This window comes from Asterias rubens, chromosome 1 (genome assembly GCF_902459465.1).
Source record: "Asterias rubens chromosome 1, eAstRub1.3, whole genome shotgun sequence".
NCBI classification, from domain to species: Eukaryota; Metazoa; Echinodermata; class Asteroidea; order Forcipulatida; family Asteriidae; genus Asterias; species Asterias rubens.
In genome coordinates this window covers 14,904,002-14,923,694 of record NC_047062.1, presented here as the reverse complement: position 1 = coordinate 14,923,694, position 19,693 = coordinate 14,904,002, and the positions used below count along the sequence as shown (strand labels likewise).

The 19,693-nt window shown below is 38.6% G+C and overlaps 3 protein-coding genes across 5 annotated transcripts; 1 reads left to right on the top strand and 2 right to left on the bottom strand.

Moving 5' to 3' along the window:
• Positions 1-493: 493 nt before the first annotated feature.
• Positions 494-9,380, bottom strand: LOC117295438 (probable ATP-dependent RNA helicase DDX28). The gene is made up of 12 exons (XM_033778098.1): positions 9,245-9,380; positions 8,115-8,387; positions 7,473-7,598; positions 6,957-7,157; positions 6,225-6,375; positions 5,372-5,478; positions 4,734-4,844; positions 4,313-4,409; positions 3,972-4,123; positions 2,448-2,540; positions 1,703-1,855; positions 494-897 (listed from the first exon to the last, which is right to left on the bottom strand). Exons 1-12 carry the CDS (start codon positions 9,311-9,313, stop codon positions 790-792), a joined length of 1,641 nt encoding a protein of 546 aa, XP_033633989.1. The 5' UTR covers positions 9,314-9,380; the 3' UTR covers positions 494-789.
• A 1,584-nt stretch (positions 9,381-10,964) lies between these two features.
• On the top strand, positions 10,965-14,597 carry LOC117298006 (sphingomyelinase C-like). Its single transcript, XM_033781224.1, has 4 exons — positions 10,965-11,031; positions 13,084-13,128; positions 13,284-14,453; positions 14,572-14,597. Exons 1-4 carry the CDS (start codon positions 10,965-10,967, stop codon positions 14,595-14,597), a joined length of 1,308 nt encoding a protein of 435 aa, XP_033637115.1.
• A 1,422-nt stretch (positions 14,598-16,019) lies between these two features.
• LOC117296398 (protein CEBPZOS-like) lies at positions 16,020-19,267 on the bottom strand. 3 transcript variants are annotated; one of them, XM_033779313.1, is made up of 4 exons: positions 19,180-19,267; positions 17,348-17,502; positions 17,101-17,145; positions 16,020-16,622 (listed from the first exon to the last, which is right to left on the bottom strand). In XM_033779313.1, exons 2-4 carry the CDS (start codon positions 17,454-17,456, stop codon positions 16,510-16,512), a joined length of 267 nt encoding a protein of 88 aa, XP_033635204.1. In that variant the 5' UTR covers positions 17,457-17,502; positions 19,180-19,267; the 3' UTR covers positions 16,020-16,509. The 3 variants fall into 3 exon arrangements, with proteins under 3 accessions (XP_033635204.1, XP_033635195.1, XP_033635209.1); XM_033779304.1 differs by having other exon boundaries at positions 19,154-19,240; XM_033779318.1 differs by having other exon boundaries at positions 19,170-19,240.
• Between the last annotated feature and the right edge of the window lie 426 nt (positions 19,268-19,693).

The window sequence follows — 19,693 nt, the reverse complement described above, 5'->3', positions numbered from 1 at the left end:
TACAACTGATTTTATTGCAAAAAAACACAAACGATTACATGAACAATTACTATAAATGTGTACAAATGTATTAATTTGCGCCGTGGCTGCAATACAGGCCGGTAACCAGGGCTACCCCCCCCCCTACTTTCATAAGGACTCTATGAATCAGAAAATGAGTGCACCACAAAACTAAATCGAATCCCCAGCAGTGACACTTGTGTCTTTAGGCAAGACACTTAACCATTGCTTCGTCCTTCGGATGGGACAAGAGGCCATGTGTTATGTAACGCATGTACAAGAACCCAGTGCCCTTTTCGAAAAGAGAAGGGGTTCGCCCCGGTATTCCTGGTCGTTTCAGCAGCAAATTGCGCCACACCACCTTTACATGGTGCTATCAAAATTTGGTCTCATAATTCAAACGAAGTCCCACATCTGGCAGGCAATACTGTATGTTATAGCGCCAGGAGCGTCACTGGGTGACGCACATGTGCGCTATATAAAAAGCCACAATTATTATTATCATTATTATTATTATTTATTTTATTTATATTATTTCGACAGTTATATTATTCCAACACAAATTCTGTCATGTACAAAGATATGTCTTAGGATCATGGTGCGTAATGAGTAAACACATAAGCAGCATCACCACTGACATTCAAGCTGTCTCTTGAAGACAAGCAAGGTACAAAACATCAAGACCAAACCGGCTGTTTTTAGAGCCAACACTCCTTCAAAAGAGATTTATTACATGGTTGTACCTGCAAGTTTACTAATATTTATAGTTTATTCTTAGTGAACACATTGTTAGCGTAAGAACATGTTGGTTTCATCATTGTCAACCAGTCTCCTTACATGCTTCTGCTTGATGTTAGCATCAACTCTAGGAAGATTCTCCCGAACTCTTACAGCTCTCTGAAAAACAAATATAGTTAATTGATTAAAATTTGTAAAATTCTTAAATTTGGTTTAAACTAGACCAAATTTCATTAAGCTGTTAAGCAGAAAATATCACTTGACAAATTTGTTTGCTTAGCAAAAATTAATTGGGGCACCAATCACAACAATGTAAATGTATTGTAATTTTGCCTGGTAACCTCTATTTCTGGTAAGAAGTACTTTTCTGAGCTTAGCAAGTTTTTTGTGCTTACAGGCTTTATAAAATTGGGCCCTGGTCACTTGTTACCGAGCACACTTGATGGTCTAGTGATGAGACATTTGCTATAGAATGGTGGGGCTGTAGGTTCAAACCCCACCTTAGATGTATGTCTGTGGTGTTTGGGTTTTGTACTTGCAGGAATCGGGAAAGCACTGGGTATACGGTGCTAACCACGGTACACACCAGCGTAATATAAACACTAAATAGTATTCTTGTACTCTTTACACATTTTGAAACATTTGCATTGTGATTAAGGTAAACCTTTTAACAATCTACCCAACCACCTTTTTTCAATTCTTGGATTAGTTTACTGTAATTCTTTCAAGAAAACAGAAACAATTTGTAGTGTTTAAATTTCTCTGTATTTGATTATCAAATTAGATACAAAAGCTTTTCCTGAAGTGTTTCTAATGGGCCAATTTGATCATGCAGAAAAGGGTAAATTCTAATAAAATTAAACACATGTAGTAACATTGGGATTTTACAGTACAATCCGCGGAAAAGTAAAAATAATCCAAGTTCAACATTTTATTGACAATGACTTCTAAAGGTATATTTTACCTCAATGGCTTTCACCAAGTCCACGTCCCACTTCTGCACAACAAAATTAGTCACATGTCCAATGCCACTGCTGTTCACTCGCCCCACCCTGCCCACTCTGTGGATGTAGTCTGACATGAAAGTCGGAAAGTCAAAGTTGACGACGTGCCTTACCTGTTACAGATTGGTTATAGAAAAAATTACATTTATGTTTTTTTTTTTTTTTACAGTATATTTGTGACCAGGTGGTGTTTTTGAATAAAAATTTGCCAGAGCGGGATTTGAAACAAAATTGCGAGCAGGCGGCCTATCAACTGAGCTATCTAGCCCTATGTTGGTGGTCTACCTATCAACTGAGCTATCTAGCCCTATGTTGGTGGTCTACCTATTGTGTTAATATCTTTGTCTGGGATGCCAGTCAGAAGCCATACAACAGGTTAACTGTCATATAGGAAGAGGGGATGACAGTCAGAAGCCATACAACAGGTTAACTGTCATATAGGAAGAGATCACACCCAAGTTTATGATACAACCTCAGAAGCGGCAGCCAGGGGATCACCTTTAAAGGGGATGCAACTTTTTGTTTCAGATGTCATTCAAGTACGAAAGACAAGGCAAATTTACATGGTACATTTTAAATGATTTGGGGTTTAACAAAGAAAAATATACTAGAGCAAGATTTGAACCAACGACCTTCGGATTGACGTGCCTAATTAAAATTTGTATACTTCTATCTCAGAAATTAAATGAAGGGATTGACTTTTACCTGGATCATGTCCATGCCTCTTGAACCGATGTCCGTGCAAACCAAGACATTACTAACTCCTGTTTGGAAAGAACTTACTATCCCAACCCGTTCCTGAGGACAACAAAAAAAAACAGTTCAATAATAATTCAACAAAATACAGTATTTCTACATAAAGCCAACCCTTACACAATACTTAAACACCATTAATTCATTGATAACAGGGGGAAGGAGACAAAAACTGCTACCGCTGACTTACTGAAGAACAAACTGTATAGAAGGAGCAATTTAACACAAGAGCCATATTCAAAATTACTTACGAAGTACTTAATGCTTATGCACACACTAGTGGAGCTTCTTGTACGTGTCTGTCTCTTTGAATGGTTTTGATTAAGCCTGGATGACTAGTGAAATTTACTACTCGATTATTCGTGCCTCAAATAGTCGGGACTTTGACACTAGTTGCAATAATTCCCAAGATGCATTGTGGTGCAATATAGTAAAGTTCATGCTAAAAGGATTGAAGGATTGTGTCACTGATGTCTGATTGTGTTTCGTAAGTAAATTATATTGTTGTGAATAGTCGTGAGTGAAAAATTTGGTTCACCGAGCAGGAAGTTGCGACTATTTTTGTAGTAGTCATATAACTGAGTAGTTGAAAAACGGTAGTCGCAACTCTAGACTAAGCAATCACTAGTCGCGACTTCGACACTAGTCGCACTGTTCGCCCATGCTTAATTTTGCTGAACTTCTGAGGAGGGGTTTCACAGAGTGGAATTCCAGTTGGCTAAAAGGGTTTTTATACCTTTTGTAGATCACTGTAGAAATAAACCACCGCTCACTGTGAATAAAGATGTATCTTTTGTCATTTACCTGTAGAAGTTTAACCTTCATTAGTCGTAAAGCTTTTGAGAACAAATCAGGGAGCAATGTTTTCAGGAGAGTCGAAATCTGTTGTAAATGCTAAAATAATTATCATGGTTGTTTTACTAATTTCTAAAAAACTAGACCATCTCAGAAAGTAATATTTAAAGGGAAGCTTTCTACCATCATTATCTTTATAGGCACTGGACACGTTTGGTCATTGTCAAAGACCAGTCTTCTCGCCTTGTGTATCTCAACATATGCACAAAATAACAAACCTGTGAAAACTTTAACTCAATTGGTTGTCAAAGTTGAAAGACAATGATGGAAGAAAAAACACCCTTGCCACACGAAGCTGTATGTTTTCAGATGCTTGATTTCGGAACCTTAAAATCTAATGCTGAGGTCTCGAAATCAAATTCAAAAACTTAAGTGGAAAATTACTTCTTGTTTAAAAACTACATTAATTCAGAGGAAGCGGTTTCTCACAATGTTTTATACCACCAGCAGCTCTCCTTTGCTCATTACCAAGTTCTTTTATTGCTAACAATTAACTTGAGTATTTACCAATAGTGTCCAGTGCCTATCTTTAAAACCTTGTTAAGTCTAATGTAAATCCATGGACGTTTGTGTTTTGTGTCGTCCAAAAGGACCCCAACCCTCTAATTCATGAAAACATACCTCTGGATCCATATCACCATTCAACCTCAGCACTTTGATGTTACTCTCCTCAAGAAACCAGGCCAGCCAATTACATGTAGTGATCTCATTGCAGAAGATCATGACAGGCACTCTCTGCTTACAATCCCGAGTCACAATTCCTAAAATTGTTGCTGAGAGGAAAAAAGAAAACTCAGTATTTGTATACTTCACATGAATGTCATTTGGACCATCTCACAGATATTAGGGATCAGTATGTTTTAACAACAAGGTACTTTTCTTTGTGTATACTTTTACATTAAAGAGTTTCCCAAAATGTTCTATGTTAACCCAAATGTGTAAAGATACATCAGTTAACCAACCTGCTTTGTCTTGAGAGTGTAACCGAATGAATTTTTGGTTGACATGCGGCATGATGCGATGAAGGTGAGGAGTTGCTATGATCTCCAGAGCTGTCTCCTGGAAAAAAACATGAAATAATATCTTACAGGATTTGAAACTTTGCATTGTGGAAGTATAACTAAGAAAAGTGATTGGTTCTGAAAAGAACCGGTGGGTTCTGAAAAGAACCAGAGGTTAATGACTCTGCATTCAGCATTTAAGAGCCTCTATTTCTTTTCAGAACCAATCACTACTCAAAAGAGACATTCACATGGTGTCACCGCAAACCTCTCTTTATAGTTAAAGGCACGGGACACTATTGGTAATCTTTTAAACTAATGTTGTACAAAATTAAAAATTAAAGTGGTATGATATAAAATAGTGTTGTAATATCAGCCTTACCGGCAGAATCTCTTTCAGTGTGTTGGCTGCTTGTTTCGGCATTGTAGCACCAGTCAGGATCATTTGAGTCTCACGCAGTGGTTTCTGTTTAGAATGAGGCAAGGTGCTCACCTACCACATGAAACAAAGAATGTAAAAATAATATAGTCATTGAAATCTTTAAAACCATCTCTGACCAATATGGGTAGTCACAGAAAGTTAAACTCTTTCAAGCTATGCCACTTGAAGGCACTGGACGCTATTGGTAATTACTTGAAATAATTGTTAGAATAAAAACTTAATTTCTTGGTAATGAGCAATGGAGAGCTTTTGATAGTATAAAACATTGTGAGAAATAGCTCCCCCTAAAGTGACGTAGTTTTTGAGAAAGAAGTAATTTCTCACTCAAATATTAAACGACTTCAGGCCTGACGCCTTTTATGACTTCAGGCCGAAGCCTTTTTTTATTTGAATAATGGTTGAATCATGCCAGGGGCAGTACTTGGATTGGGTTTTCGGTCCCTACCCGACTCTGTGAGTTTTCCATGGAATATTTCTCTAGGGTTTTCCTCCCACATCTAAAACTGAAACTTTCTTCCCTGTGCTTGGCTTCACACCAGAGTTAATGAAATGAACGGAAACTGGGCGATCTTACTCACATGCATCCTCCCAAGGATATTGAGAGTACTCCTTGAGAAACTATCGTCCAACATTGTATCAGCTTCATCGATGACGATGTGAGTCACACCCTCAAGAGATACAAACTCTGCCGATACAAGACAAAGATACATCAGGCATTGCTTAAAGGCACTAGACACTATTGGTAATTACTCATAACTGTTAGCATACAAACTTACTTGGTAATGAGCAAATGAGAGCTGCTGATAGTATAAAACGTTGTGAGAAACAACTCCCTCTGAAGTAACATAGTTTTTGAGAAAAAGGTAATTTCTTACTCAAGCTCTTTTTTTAGGCATTTGAAAGCACACAAATTAGGTGCACAACAAGACTGATTTTTCTTTGAACATTTTTGTGCAACTTCAATGACCAATTGAGTCCCAACTTTCACAGATTTATTATCCGATGCATATGTTTGGATACACCGAGTGAGAATACTGGTCCAAGTTGTCCAGTGTTGCCACATACTTTCAAGAACTTGACTTGGTACAGCATGCGCTTTACATTAGTGCCCTGGTCATTGGGCCAATAACATTGACATTTTCTCAGCTCCCTGGAGAGTATGCAGCCATGAGCTGCCTAATGGCGCTTGTGGCTTTTTCATACACAATACCAACCTCTACCCGTGCAGGTACCTTCCCCTGGGTAAAGAGAAGCAGTTATATAGTAAAGCGTCTTGCTTAAAGACACAAGTGCCATGACTGGGATTCGAACCCACACTCTGATGACTTAACCACCAGAACTTGAAATCGATGCTCTTAACCACTCGGCCATGACACCCTACAAGAAGATGAAAGAAGCCATAATGCCTCTTGGGAGGCAGGTTAGACCTACCCCGTCTGAGACAATTCAGGATGGGTCCAGGTGTACTGATGAGAATATCCACCGGTGAGAGGAAGGTATTCTTGAGTGTCTTGGTTACCTTCTGGCCATCTAGATGTCTTACATTTAGACTTGTATTTGCCAACAATGTCTTGGCAACAACCTGTGATGGATGACAAGGACTTCGTTGTTAGTTTTTTTTCATACACATATCTTAACTTTTGCCAACAACATCTTGGCAAAAACCTGTGATTGATGACAAGACGGACTTTTTTTTCTTTTTTCTTTTCTTTCATCCACATACCTTAACTTTTTTTGTCCCTGCTCCCTTAATGAAATCTCACACAACCTCCCCTTTCAAACACTGTTCATATCTCTTGAATTCATAGTAAAAAGAATACAGATATCAAATATTATAAACTACAAGGAAATATGACTGGGTTAATTCCAAAGAATTTGAGGTTGAACAAAGAAAAATCTACTAGAGTGGGACTCGAACCAAAGACCTCTGGATTAATATGCTGGCACTCTACCAACTGAGCTTTCTTTAGGGACACCACCAACCAGCTAGATAGCCCAGTTGGAAGAGTGCTGGAACATTCATCCAGAGGTCATTGGTTCGAGTCCCACTCTCGTAAAAAAAATTCTTTGCTCAACCCTACATCAAAAAGAAAACAGAAAGACGATCAATTTTTCAAATGGTTTAAAGTTATTCTCAGCTGGTTCACAGAATCATACACGAACCTTGGTTTGTTCGGCAAGTTCCCACGCTGGCACCAGTACCAAACATCTCGGTCGCCCGGCTTTTGCAACTGTACCATTTTTCGATGTATCCAACAGCAACAGATGTATGATGGGTAATAAATATGTCATGGTTTTGCCGCTACCTGTTTCAGCTGCACATAAAACATTTCTCCCTTGTAGAATAGATGGAATGGCAGCAGCCTGTAAAGTCAAGGGAATGGAACATTGCATCACAGAAAAAAATACGCATTTTATATGAGTAAATAGAATTAGCTGTTGCAAACTGCTTATCTACCAAAAGGACCCATGGTTATTGTAAATGCCAAAAAGCATTAAAATGGCCTGACGTTTTGACCCTAGTAGAGTCTACCTCAAAGGCTAAAATATGATGAAAGTTGATTGTAACTTTCGGTTTAATCTCTAGGCATTTGCAGAACTATTTTTTCCCAGAAGCACAGAATCACACAAAACCAAGGATTGCTGAGGAGAAATAGACAAAGGGAAACAGCTTCTTACTTGAATTCTTGTCGGTGATGAAACCTCCATCGACTGAAGCGTTTCTAATAGGGTCTTATTTAGCGTCAGACTCTCAAAATCAACTGGTTTACTGGAGCCATCCTCACTGTCCTGCACTGATGGATTCTGTATCAATCAAGATGTTAACAAGTTTACCAGCAATTAAAATGGACGAAAAAGGGAAAAACTTACGCTCACACCTTTGGTAATTGTCAAAGACCAGTATTTGTTTCTTAGCGAATCCCAACATTATATGCATAAAACAACAACTCTGTAAAAATGTTTGACTCAATTGGTCATCAAATTTGTAAGAGAATAATAACACACACGCTTGTTGGTATTAAATACCAAAACTGGGAAATACATGTACGTTTAACATGCTTAAATTATTTTCCAGAAATTGTTTTTAAATTCATTTAAAAAAAAAAAAACAGCACCTCAGCAAGTAATATTTTAAGCTTTCTATCATCATTATCTTTAAACAATGTAAGTTTAATGTAAATCTATGGAATTTGTGTTTTGTGTCTGACAAAACGTTCCCAAACCCTTTAAAGCAAACCTGTGTTCTTGAATAAAAAATAAATAAAATAAAGAGCAGTTCATGTACTTAGATATACAGCGTCTCACCAAAAGTTAACTTACCCCTCTGTAGGCAAGGATAGTAAAATGATCCCCACACGACCCTTTGTGTTTCCAACCATCGCTAGCGAGCTTTGGGGGTATAAATTTATCATAAGTTTGATTCTGATAGTAGTTAAACTCCTTCCTCTTGGCGAAGATTAATTCTTTCCCTGGACGAGCATTGAAGACTCGTCCTCGCCACTTGATGGCGCCCCTGGATTTCTTGATGGTCTCTAGTTTGGTGATGATTCCCTTGGGGACCTGGATTATGTTTGGTCTTTGAGTCACGGAACTCTGGATGTCAACAAAGGAAGACAACAGTTGTTTTACTTGTTTGTTACACAGGTACTTCAAGTTATTTCTTTTCAATAGGGATTAGGGGAGAACCTGACAATGTCAGCATAACCTCATATATTTATAGTTTTGAATTTGTGATCAACCATCAGTCTCAACTGTCCAGGGTGCTTTAATATAAAACAGGGTGCTTTATGAATTAGTTGCGATAACGTAATCCTCCTGCCGACGGCGAAGCAGGAGGGTTACATTATTATTATTGCAACTATACTATTTATGAATATGATTTATGAGACCTATAAATCGGATCCTTTTATATTACCACCATGTGTTACAGGGCAGGGTGCTGTACTTACTTCTCTAAACATCAGTGCGACTTGCACATCACATTTGTATTTCTTTTTGTATGCAATTTACCGGGGGAGGAGTCCAACCTGGCTGGGCAAGAGGAGGTTTATATAAACTTTAGGAAAAGTTTCCGTATGGCGCCACCACTTTTTCATTCGATATGAAATAATATAGTATCTAATTTACCTCAATGAGATATCCTTTTTTGTAAAAATTAGTGAAAAAGTGGTGGCGCCATACGGAATGTTATCCAAACTTTAATTTAGTTACTTTTTTAGTGTTATTAATTGTGAATTTATAACTAAAATTATAAATTATGAACATTTCACTTCTTGTTTCAGTCTTTTAACCCTAGTTTCACCATCAACACCACTCGCACACTTTATTAAGGATGCGAAGTAAAAGCACACAGCATAGTTGAGTGTCCATATATAACTAAGTAAGAAGGACAAGTTCGTTGTTGATGTTGGGAATAGATTTTTGAATGGTTTCAATCAAAGTGTACTCACCAAGTGCACCTGAGCTGAAAAAACTCTTATCGCATCCCGGATAAGGAGTATGTTGGATTTTTGCAGCATTTTTACGAGTAAATCACCGATATTCCAATAACGTGTTCTGATTGTTACAACATGTTTCTGTTCATGGAGGCCGCCATGTTTACAGGAGATTTTGCCTAACCGAACATTACATATAGAGGGCGCCGTCTCGCCCAAGCATTAGTTATTATTTTTTACACAGTGGATAGGCTTGCGATAATAATTCCCTGAGGTTAAACAAAACTTAAGTTTGCAGGAGTCGATCTGTTTTGTAACAATGCCGAGCCAAGAATTGTAGTTAATTTTGTCAAATTCTGTTCAAAATTTGGCAGATCAGCCGTATAGAAAAATTGTTGCTATTCAGTTAGCTAATTATATATAACCACCCCCAAGAAACTCGGTGGCACGCCCAAATAATTGCTATTATGTTATATTTGCATCGGGGATAAAGAATATCAAATAATTGCTCTTTCCAAATCGACTTGCTACCAGTTTTTAAGTATCTGTTTAATCCCGAAGCCAATACCGGCAGGACAAAGCCTTAAACCAAATTATATCATGTCTCCTCAAAAGTTGAAGCACAGAACCCACACTTTGTGATAAATTGTGATTACACCCAACCTGTTAAAAAAATATGATTTGGAAATGTCATTCACACACCTTACCCAATTGCCTTATTAATTGTTACTTGTATGAAGTCCAGTGTTTATTTGGTGACACAAATTGAGAAACTTGGCCATAATTGAGGAATTCGATTCAATGCATTAGGTCAAATCAGATGGGAGAACATTGCACACCATGAAATACAAAAAATTCCAACTAATAAAACAATTACTGAGTAAAAAGTGACGCGACACTAGGGCAATTTTGTTAACTACTCAAAATAATTGTTATCATAACCGTACTTGGTTACGAGCAACGGAGAGCTGTAATTTATAGCATTAACGGCCCCTTAATTCTGAAGTAACGTAGTTTTAGAAAAAGCGGTAATCTCTTAATTAATATAATAATTGTTTGAATTTAACAAAAGGTGAAGCCTTTTTAGGCATCTGAAAGCACATGTTTTTTCTTTCATTATAATTCTCTTGCAACTTCGATGACCAGTTGAGTCAAAATTTTCACAGATTTTGTTAGGTTATGCATAATTATGTTTCGATACAGCAAGTGAGAATAGTTAACTGTTTCTTGTAAGTCACAGAACATCTGAGGTGCACACCTCATTCGTTAGGACTCCTTCCCATTCTCTTTGCTTAACGGTAATTAAGGTTTTTCCTGATTGAATACTGGTATATTGCCCAAGTATCCAAGTAACCTGGACAACACCTGGTAATTATTACTTTTATGAAATTTTATAGTCATCGGTTTGATATTATCAATCGAGTCCTTTATACCTGGCCACTCGACACTATCAATAACAAAACACTCTTTGACTTAAATGCCATACAACTGATTATTTACTTACCCTCCAAACAACAAAGATCAACCATGTCGTGACCAATCAAAGGAATGAGATAAAAATCTGACTATAATCACTTTAATAAGTTATGTATTTCAAAGCTCTTATCTTGTCCGGTTGATATCATTTTAAAGTCGCATGATATTACGGTACACTTCATTGATAGCTTTGGTTGAAAGAAGAACAGTGGTCGAAATAACAATTTACACCCCTTTTGCTACTAGCCGCATTCACACAATGATGAAGGCATTGAGCTATGTGTTGTTGATGCTCATGTGGATCTTTTCTGGCCTGGCTCAAGATGGTGAGAAGTATAGCTTGTTCGAAGCAATTTTGTTTGACCTTTCAGTTATTGAAGGACGAGAGTGATATTAATATGTTTGCTAAATTATCAGCGTTGAACTTTGTAACTTAGTTGGAACATTCATGTGCGTGACTATAGTGGTTGTCGTGACTTTAGTGACGATGGGTTTACATTCACACTCGTCTCTAGAACTCTTTACCACCATCCATTAGGTCATGCACCAGCATATCAACATTTAAAGGCAGTGGACACTATTGGTAATTGTCAAAGACTAGTCTTCACAGTTGATGTATCTCAACATGTGCATAAAATAACTAACCTGTGAAAATTTGAGCTCAATCGGTCATCAAAATTGTGAGATAATAATGAAAGAAGAAAACACCCTTGTCACACAAAGTTGTGTGCGTTTAGATGGTTGATTTCGAGACCTCAATTTCTAAATCTGAGGTCTCGAAATCAAATTCGTGGAAAATTACTTCTTTCTCGAAAACTATGGCACTTCAGAGGAAGCCGTTTCTCACAATGTTTTATACCATCAACCTCTCCCCATTACTCGCCACCAAGAAAGGTTTTATGCTAATAAATATTTTGAGTAATTACCGATAGTGTCCACTGCCTTTAAGCAGCAGCTAAAAACTCATCTGATGGGGTTGCTTCTAATTATATAGTTCCTTCGGTTTTGTTGTCTTCATTATCATGACTTCCTTTTGGCGCCTTGATCATTTATTATTCACCCGAACTCAACCTGTGAATTCTTTGCTTTGATTTTTCTTTACAACAAAGCAAGCGTATGAGTATTAAATGACTTTTTTTACAAACCATCCAGCCATACGTCGCTATTCCCACTCCAAGATGAGTCCCTCCCACCTTTCATTTACAACATGGAACAACAATTTCATTAGCAATTATACTATATTTTTTTTCGAAAAGTAGGTCTCTAAAACTATAGGCCTAAAGGCAGTGGACACTATTGGTAACTACTCAAAATAATTTTTAGCATAAAACCTTACTTGGTGTATAACGAGTAATGAGGAGAGGTTGATAGTTTAAACCATTAGGAGAAACGGCTTCCTCTGAAGGGACGTAGTTTTTGAGAAAGAAGTAATTTTCCACGAATTTGACTTCGAGACCTCAGAATTAGATTTTGAGGTCTCGAAATCAAGCACCTGAAAGCACACACCTTCGTGTGACAAGGGTGTTTTTTCTTTCATAGTTATCTCGCAACTTCGACGACCAATTGAGCTCAAATTTACACAGGTTTGTTTTATGCACAGGCCCTAATGTTGCGAAACACCAAGTGAGAAGACTGGTCTTTAACAATTACCAATAGTGTCCAGTGTCTTAAGCACCTGCACTTTAAACTTCCGGGTCAGACCGTGACTTCAGAAGGGACCTGAATCAGTGTCAAAATTACAACATAATAGTTCAAGCTGACGCAGTATCCGATTAAAAAATGGCTTTGGTTTTTGGATCAATCCAACTGTTTTAACTATTCCAGCTAGAAATGCTCAAACTAAGTGAAAATATCAGTTCAAAAGGTGGTCACGTTTTAGAAAATAAATTCGCAGGAAATCTGGTGAAGTATATTATGTCAAGCTAGGAAGAATAATCCGTGATTGGAATACACAATCTGAGAAACGTATCTAACAGCCAGAAAAGTTCCTCAGCTAATTTTGGGGATAAATAAATAGATAAATTTGTCCATAATCACATTGACTTATTAGTGAAAAGATTCTGAAAATGCTCTATAGGCCAGGGGTGGATTTCACAAAGAGTTAGGACTAGTCTTATCACGAGTTAGGAATAGTTACTCGTCCTAACTTAGGACTATCACATGCAATTTGTATATCTCCTAGGACTATTCCTAAGTTAGGACTAGTCCTAACTCTTTGTGAAATCGAACCCAGGTCTACTACCGAAAGCTGCTTTACTGCCAACCAAGTCCGATTTAATTGTCATTAAAACTTAAAGAGTGGATACCAAACGTGTACCTTCGCTTTAGCTACTTTTATCCCCCAAAACATAAAAAACATGTATGTTTGTCTTTATCAGATTTTGAGGAGTGCCCTGAAACTGAAAGACCATCTGTATGGATTGGTAAGTTTTGTTTTGACATATTTTAGGTGTGGTATTAAAGAGCGACGTTTAATTTGAGAAAAGTATGTGGTACATATAAATTTTGACAATTAATGAAGGTAAAAAAAGCGTGTGACATTTTAAATTTAACCCCCAACAAATTGTTAAATTTTCAGACAATGCTCCTGATTGTCAAGCCAACTCAACCTACTGCGACCATTTCGGTTTGGATTACATGTGCACAAACAACATAACAGACGACACCAACGCGTGCTTTGGAGGAACCAAAGTGATGTGCCTTTACCCACCCACCACGCCCCTAGCAGCACCCCTGCCGGCCACCACCCTAAAAGTGATCGCCTACAACGTTTGGGAGCTGAAATATCTAGTCTCGCAGATCGGGCAGAGAGAGCGAACCTGCCGCATCCCCCATGAACTCTTCAAACAACAACCTGATGTGGACGTGATCGTCTTCGAAGAGATGTTTATGGGTGGCTGTATCGTGAACGTCAACAACTCCCTGACTGTTCGTGATATCCTCACAGACTACGGGTTTGTCCACTACACACGGACCGTTGGGGACACCGAGGCGCTCCTACCCTCGTCACGAGCAGCTGTACTCGCAAAGCGTAACACCACGGCGGATAACGGCGGTGTCTTCATCACCTCACGATGGCCCATCATCAAGGAAGAGCAAATGGTCTATGAAAACTTTGACAAGACCACTTCTGATGCCCTGGCTGCCAAAGGCGTGATGTATGCCCGCATTCAAAAAACTGTCGATGGATCGAGCAAAACTTTTAACATCTTTGGCACCCACATGCAGGCAACCGAGAAACCGGACTCCCCAGGAGTTCGAGTTCTTCAAGCTCAAGAGATGCATAACTTTATGGAGCAAATGAAGATCCCTGCTGATGAACCGGTGCTCTATGCAGGCGATCTGAACGGGGACTTGATTGGTAAACAAGAAAACGCCTTAGCAATTATCGCTGCTCTGAACTCGTCTATGCTAGAACGTATAGGACCGATTACAGTCACCTACGATAAAGAAGACAATGACAACCTCGACCCCATCATAGACAGCCAAAGCCAGTTCTTGGACTATGTCCTTACCAGCAACGCACACGAGCAGCCCTCCAAGGCAACTCTCGAGATCATTCGCCCCCGGAGTGACGACGCCTTCACGGTGTGCAGAAAATGGCGCTTCTTAAAATTCTTCCAGTATCCTCATTCGAAAGACTGTGGAGTGACCAAAAGGGTGACGGACCTGTCTGACCATTACCCAGTAGTGGGCATACTGGATTATTCGAAGGATGACGTCACGTTCAGCATGTCTACATCTCCAGGTACGAGCGGCACAAATGAAGGCTCGTCTTCCGCAACGAAAACTATTTTTGGCGCACTTTTGATGATTGCACTGCATGTGTTTAATTAATTACCATTTTTAATTTGATTACATTGTAGAGTATGTTGTGTTTGCAGATTCTTAACATTTAACTTGGCAAAAATTTACTCAAGTATACAACGTACATCGAGTATTTTCGAGTACATCATGTAAATATTAGTTCTCTAGGGGGTTCGACTAGTGTGCTTTAGCCCTCCCCTGAAAATATACAGATGATTACAGTTCTGCCTAAACAAATCCATGCTAAGGAAAATTAGATGAGGCCAATGGAAAACTTGTGAACGCTAGGTGGCGGCAGATTAACCAGGTAAGTTTCCATCGTTTACGTAGTTCTGAGCAGGCGCACAATACCGAGAACGATGGATTTACCTGCTGCCACCTATTGTCCCCAAATGTCTCCCATTAAAAAATTGTATGAAGAATTGTGACGTAGTATTTTGAGCCTTGTGGCTTAACTGTTTTGCAGTGTATGGTCGGTCAGATTCGGAGCTTGACAGACTTAATATAAGTGGCCCATAAGGTTAAATCCACTCCAATATTTTGTTGTATCATTGATCTTTTGCAAACCACCATATCGTCTGATGTGATGAAGAAACTCCGTGCAAAGCTTCTACTACATCTTTGTCATGCGTCTGGAGCTGGTTAAACATTGTCATAAATATTCTAATCACAAAAATTAAGTATCCTTGTACACTTGTTTATGGATTATGCAAACGTATTTTTTTTTTTTTTTTTTTACTTAAAGACATTGGACACTATTGGTAAATGTCAAAGACCAGTCCTCTCACATGCTGTATCTCAACATTTGCATAAAATAACAAAATAATGAAAGTAAACACACCCTTGTCACACGAAGTTGTGTGCTCTCAGATGCTTGATTTCGAGACCTCAAATTCAAAATCTGAGGTCTCAAAATCAAATTCGTGGAAAAATACTTCTTTCTCCCGAAAACTATTCCACTTCAGAGGGAGCCGTTTCTCACAATGTTTTATACTACCAATCTCTCCCCATTACTTGTAACAAAATAAGGTTGTATACTAATAAAAAAAAATTGAGTAGTTAACCATTAGTGTTCACTGCCTTTAAAAGGCAAACCAAGAAAAGGAAAGGTCAAATTACATTAAAACAATAGTTATTTCGATAGGTTTATTAAAATCTTATTATTATCATATTCAAATCCTCAATCTGAAAAATTGCATTAGACCCAATTAAAAACAAATAATCATTTGTCTAAGTTTGTCTCAATAAAACTGTTAAAAATACATTAAAAGAAACCAAAAATTGTAAACCACTAGGGAAACAGATTTGGTAAATTGTAAATGGTTTGGGGTTGAACAGAGAAAAGTTATTAGAGTGGGACGCGAACCACAACCTCCAGAATAACGTGCACACGCTCTACCAACTGAACTATCAAGCCCTATTTGGCAGTCTCCCTATTCTGTCAATATCTTTGTTCAGGGGTGCCAGTCAGAAGCCATACAACCGTTAACTGCTGTGTAGCCATGGATCACACTCAAATTACGATACAACCTGGGAATATTGGTTTGGTTAATTGGGGGGGGGGGGAGCCCAAGGCAACTGGGTAAACTTCATCAAGAATCTTGTCAGCAATTCCTAACAAACCTCACTTTTATCTCATTCCCACATGCTGATTTATGGAACTGACTAATCTTTTGAGTCATGCACTAACATGTGTAATTATTGAGTAATAGCACAAATAATTATACAAAACCTGAAAAGGTCATTAACAGTTCCATTTTTAAGAGGGAAAGGCCATTATCATTTGGCAAATGGTACTTCCATTAGAAAATCTTAAAGTCTATGGAAACTTTGGCAGGGGGCACCAAGGCCGAGATCAGGAGCAACAGAGGCCTCCGTGGCCTTTATGTTTTTTCAAGCCTGTTGATGAGCCAGCTAGATGCAAGAAGGCACTTAAGCAGATCTTAAGCAGAGTCTACTTGGTTATTGTTCGCAGGTAACTATGGTGTAATAGATCATCACGACGATCCAGTTTCAGATCCTGTGTCAGTGTCAGTCAAAATTCCCCATTGCCTGTAGTCATTGGGTCTGGCATCCTTTATCTGTCCCATCTCAGCTGTCCTATAGAAGACTGTGAGAAGATCAGACAGATACAATAAGCTTAGTCAATCACTAAGAAAGTCATTAGCTAACAGGCCTGTATGATTCGTTTTTGAAAGGGCAAGTGCACCAAAACATTTTCTTCTTGGTAAAGGGCAACCTATGAGGAAATTGTAAATTTCTACTGGAGCATTTCAAGGCAATGAAAATTCAAATTAGTTGAATTAAATTTATTTATTAATTTTATCACAGTGTACAAGTAAAAGCCAAATTGTTTTCCCTGTGTGTATAAAAACATTCAAATTCAATACTGATTACATAACAAGAGGGCATGAAGGCAATCACCTTTGTTGCCTCCATGAAGTATCAGGCCTGAAGCTGACCTTGTGGCTGGTGACTCATTTTTGTGTTTTTCTTTTCCCTCCATAACATGGACAGCACTGAAAATGTTATCATACAGCACTGCAGGGCAAACTTAAAATATCACATCGATTTAACATATTACTCACGTTCCAGCACGTATGGATGGGTTTCATGCATGCGTCTTCTGTATTCTGCAGAAAATTATAAAAAGACATAATTCATGTTAAACATAGTCTTTTGAAATGAACAAACTGTATTACCAAAAAAAATACTAAGAGCATAGAGTCCCACTGTGATAGTACCATGCAGGTTTGGATATGCTGGCTTTGAGTGATAGTGTTCAGGCACACTTGTTTTATCCAGGTTGTCTTAGTATGGAATCCTAATATTTACCTTGGTTGATATTCATTTTGTGCCACACATAGTAAGCACCTCCAAAGCAGACTACTTCAGCAGCAATTAAATACTTTGACAAGCGCCACACCACTGCACTTCCAAACATTGTTATCACAAAATAGATGGGCAACCAACTTCTCAAATCTGCAGATCTTGAAACAAAATTAATACATGAAAGTGTTATTTATTTTATGCAGCAAGTTGAAGTATCAAAACAGTTATCACATTAATTCACTATATAATAGTAACTGCTAGTGACCTTAGCATAATTTGAGGCAATAAAACAAACAAAGTCATTGTCAGTCTTTTTCTCAAAGTCAATTGCAGTGAATGAGGAAGTGTCGGTCACACTGAATGTCAGCCTACCACCCAATTATTTGTGTGTCGCCGTGGTCCAATGGATGGTTAGATTGGGGGATGGACGGCTCCGTGTAAAACAAACAAAACTAGTCTGTGATCTTATCTAACAACAGTGATGTCGTCCAGCAAATTTGTGTAGCAAAACAATTGCGGATTAGAGTGAACTTATTTTGTGCAAACTGACATGGCTGAATGCGAATATTTTAGTAGCAAATGTTGACATTAGTTGAAGAATGCCAGTCAACCCAACCCCTTCAATCAGAAGCGCCCTGACTTATGTGATAATTGCTTTACGTCGCTCAACCATTTAATTTTATTTACACTTGCAACTTTGTTAGTGGGCGACTGTGTCAGGAACTAGTTGTTTGGGGCGACTTTGTAAGTGAGAGGGCGACTTTGCTAGGGGGTTACTTTGTACTGGACGACTTTGCTGGGGGCGAGTTGACTGGTTTCCCATTTGAGTAGCAGCTGATACATCTGTTTTTTCATTTTGCTCTGTTGTTTTATATAAAAATTAAAAATTAAATATTAATCATTCACTGCACTGTGTGCGTGTCTCCACACACACACACACACCCACAAGCTAAGATCTGTCACACTGATGTTAGCGATGATACTGACACTAATAGTGTAGACCCAGTGACTGGGGCGCTAGATTCCATTTTTCGAAATTTTGACATTATCGGTCATCTAGCGCCCCAGTCACACTGGGTCTACTGAGTGATAGTGATAGTGTCACATTATCACTATTAGTATTAATGTGTATGGACATGGTGGCGGCGGAGTGAACCTCCTGACCCGAGTCATAATAAGCATGGTCCACAGTTAGACCCAGTAACTGGGGCGCTGTACTCCTTTTTTCGAATTTTGACATTATCGGCTAGTACGACAGAAAATGTCAAAATTTCAAAAAAAGGAATACAGCGCCCCAGTTACTGGGTCTACTACACATAGTACTCCCAACCATAGAGTAAGTCCCAACCCACCCTTCCCCAGGCTACGTGCCCTATCGTATCTTCTATCTAGCCTACTTAAAAAAAAAAATTCTACGACTATGAGAACAGGCCAAACTAGGTTCTAGAGTTAAAACCAGACATTGAAAAGATGAATGGAGGAAGCAAAGGATAACTTTCCGTATGGCGCCACCACTTTTTCACTCATTTTTACAAAAAGGGATATCTCATTGAGGTAAATAAGATACTATATTATTTCATATCGAATGAAAAAGTGGTGGCGCCATACGGAAACTTTTCCGAAGCAAATAAGACAGTGGATAACTTTCCGTATATGGGATGGCGCCACCACTTTTTCACTCATTTTTACAAAAACTTCAAAAGGGATATACCAATCAGGTAAATAAGTTCCTATATTATTTTTTATCGAATGAAAAAGTGGTGACGCCATACGGAAACTTTTCCAAGACAGAAGTTTATAAAGACTTACTCTATTACGAACTAACTTTTTCTTACTAAAGTAAATAGCCGATTAGTCCGGCCAGAATGAGTAACCTTCTTGATGAAAATTTCATGTTTTGACTGCTCATCGTATAATAGTCAGGTCACCACAAACGTAAAGCAGGCAAACGTGCACAAATGAGCTTGGAGACCAGGTGACCGGCTAAATTAGAGCGACCTCTCTAGGTCATCTAGAGCCATTCCTTGCCTGGGCCGGTGTCGCATGCAAAAGTCCTGTATGCATACATGTACTATCCGGAAGACATTATTGCATATGCAATAATGTCCGCCGTACGGTTTTGCATATGCAATCGTGTCCGCCCGGACGCTGCTGTCCCGGACACTTTTGCATATGCAGTTGTGTCCGCCCCCGTGCAAAACCGTCCTTGCAGTAAATAAAACGCCCTTGATCGACGGAACGCGTTTGCCATTTTTTTACAAGCTAAGTGCATGTCATGAATGACATGGGTAATGTTCGGCCGTTGGGTATTCGCTGCAATAATAAAATACGTGATTATTCATGCTGCAT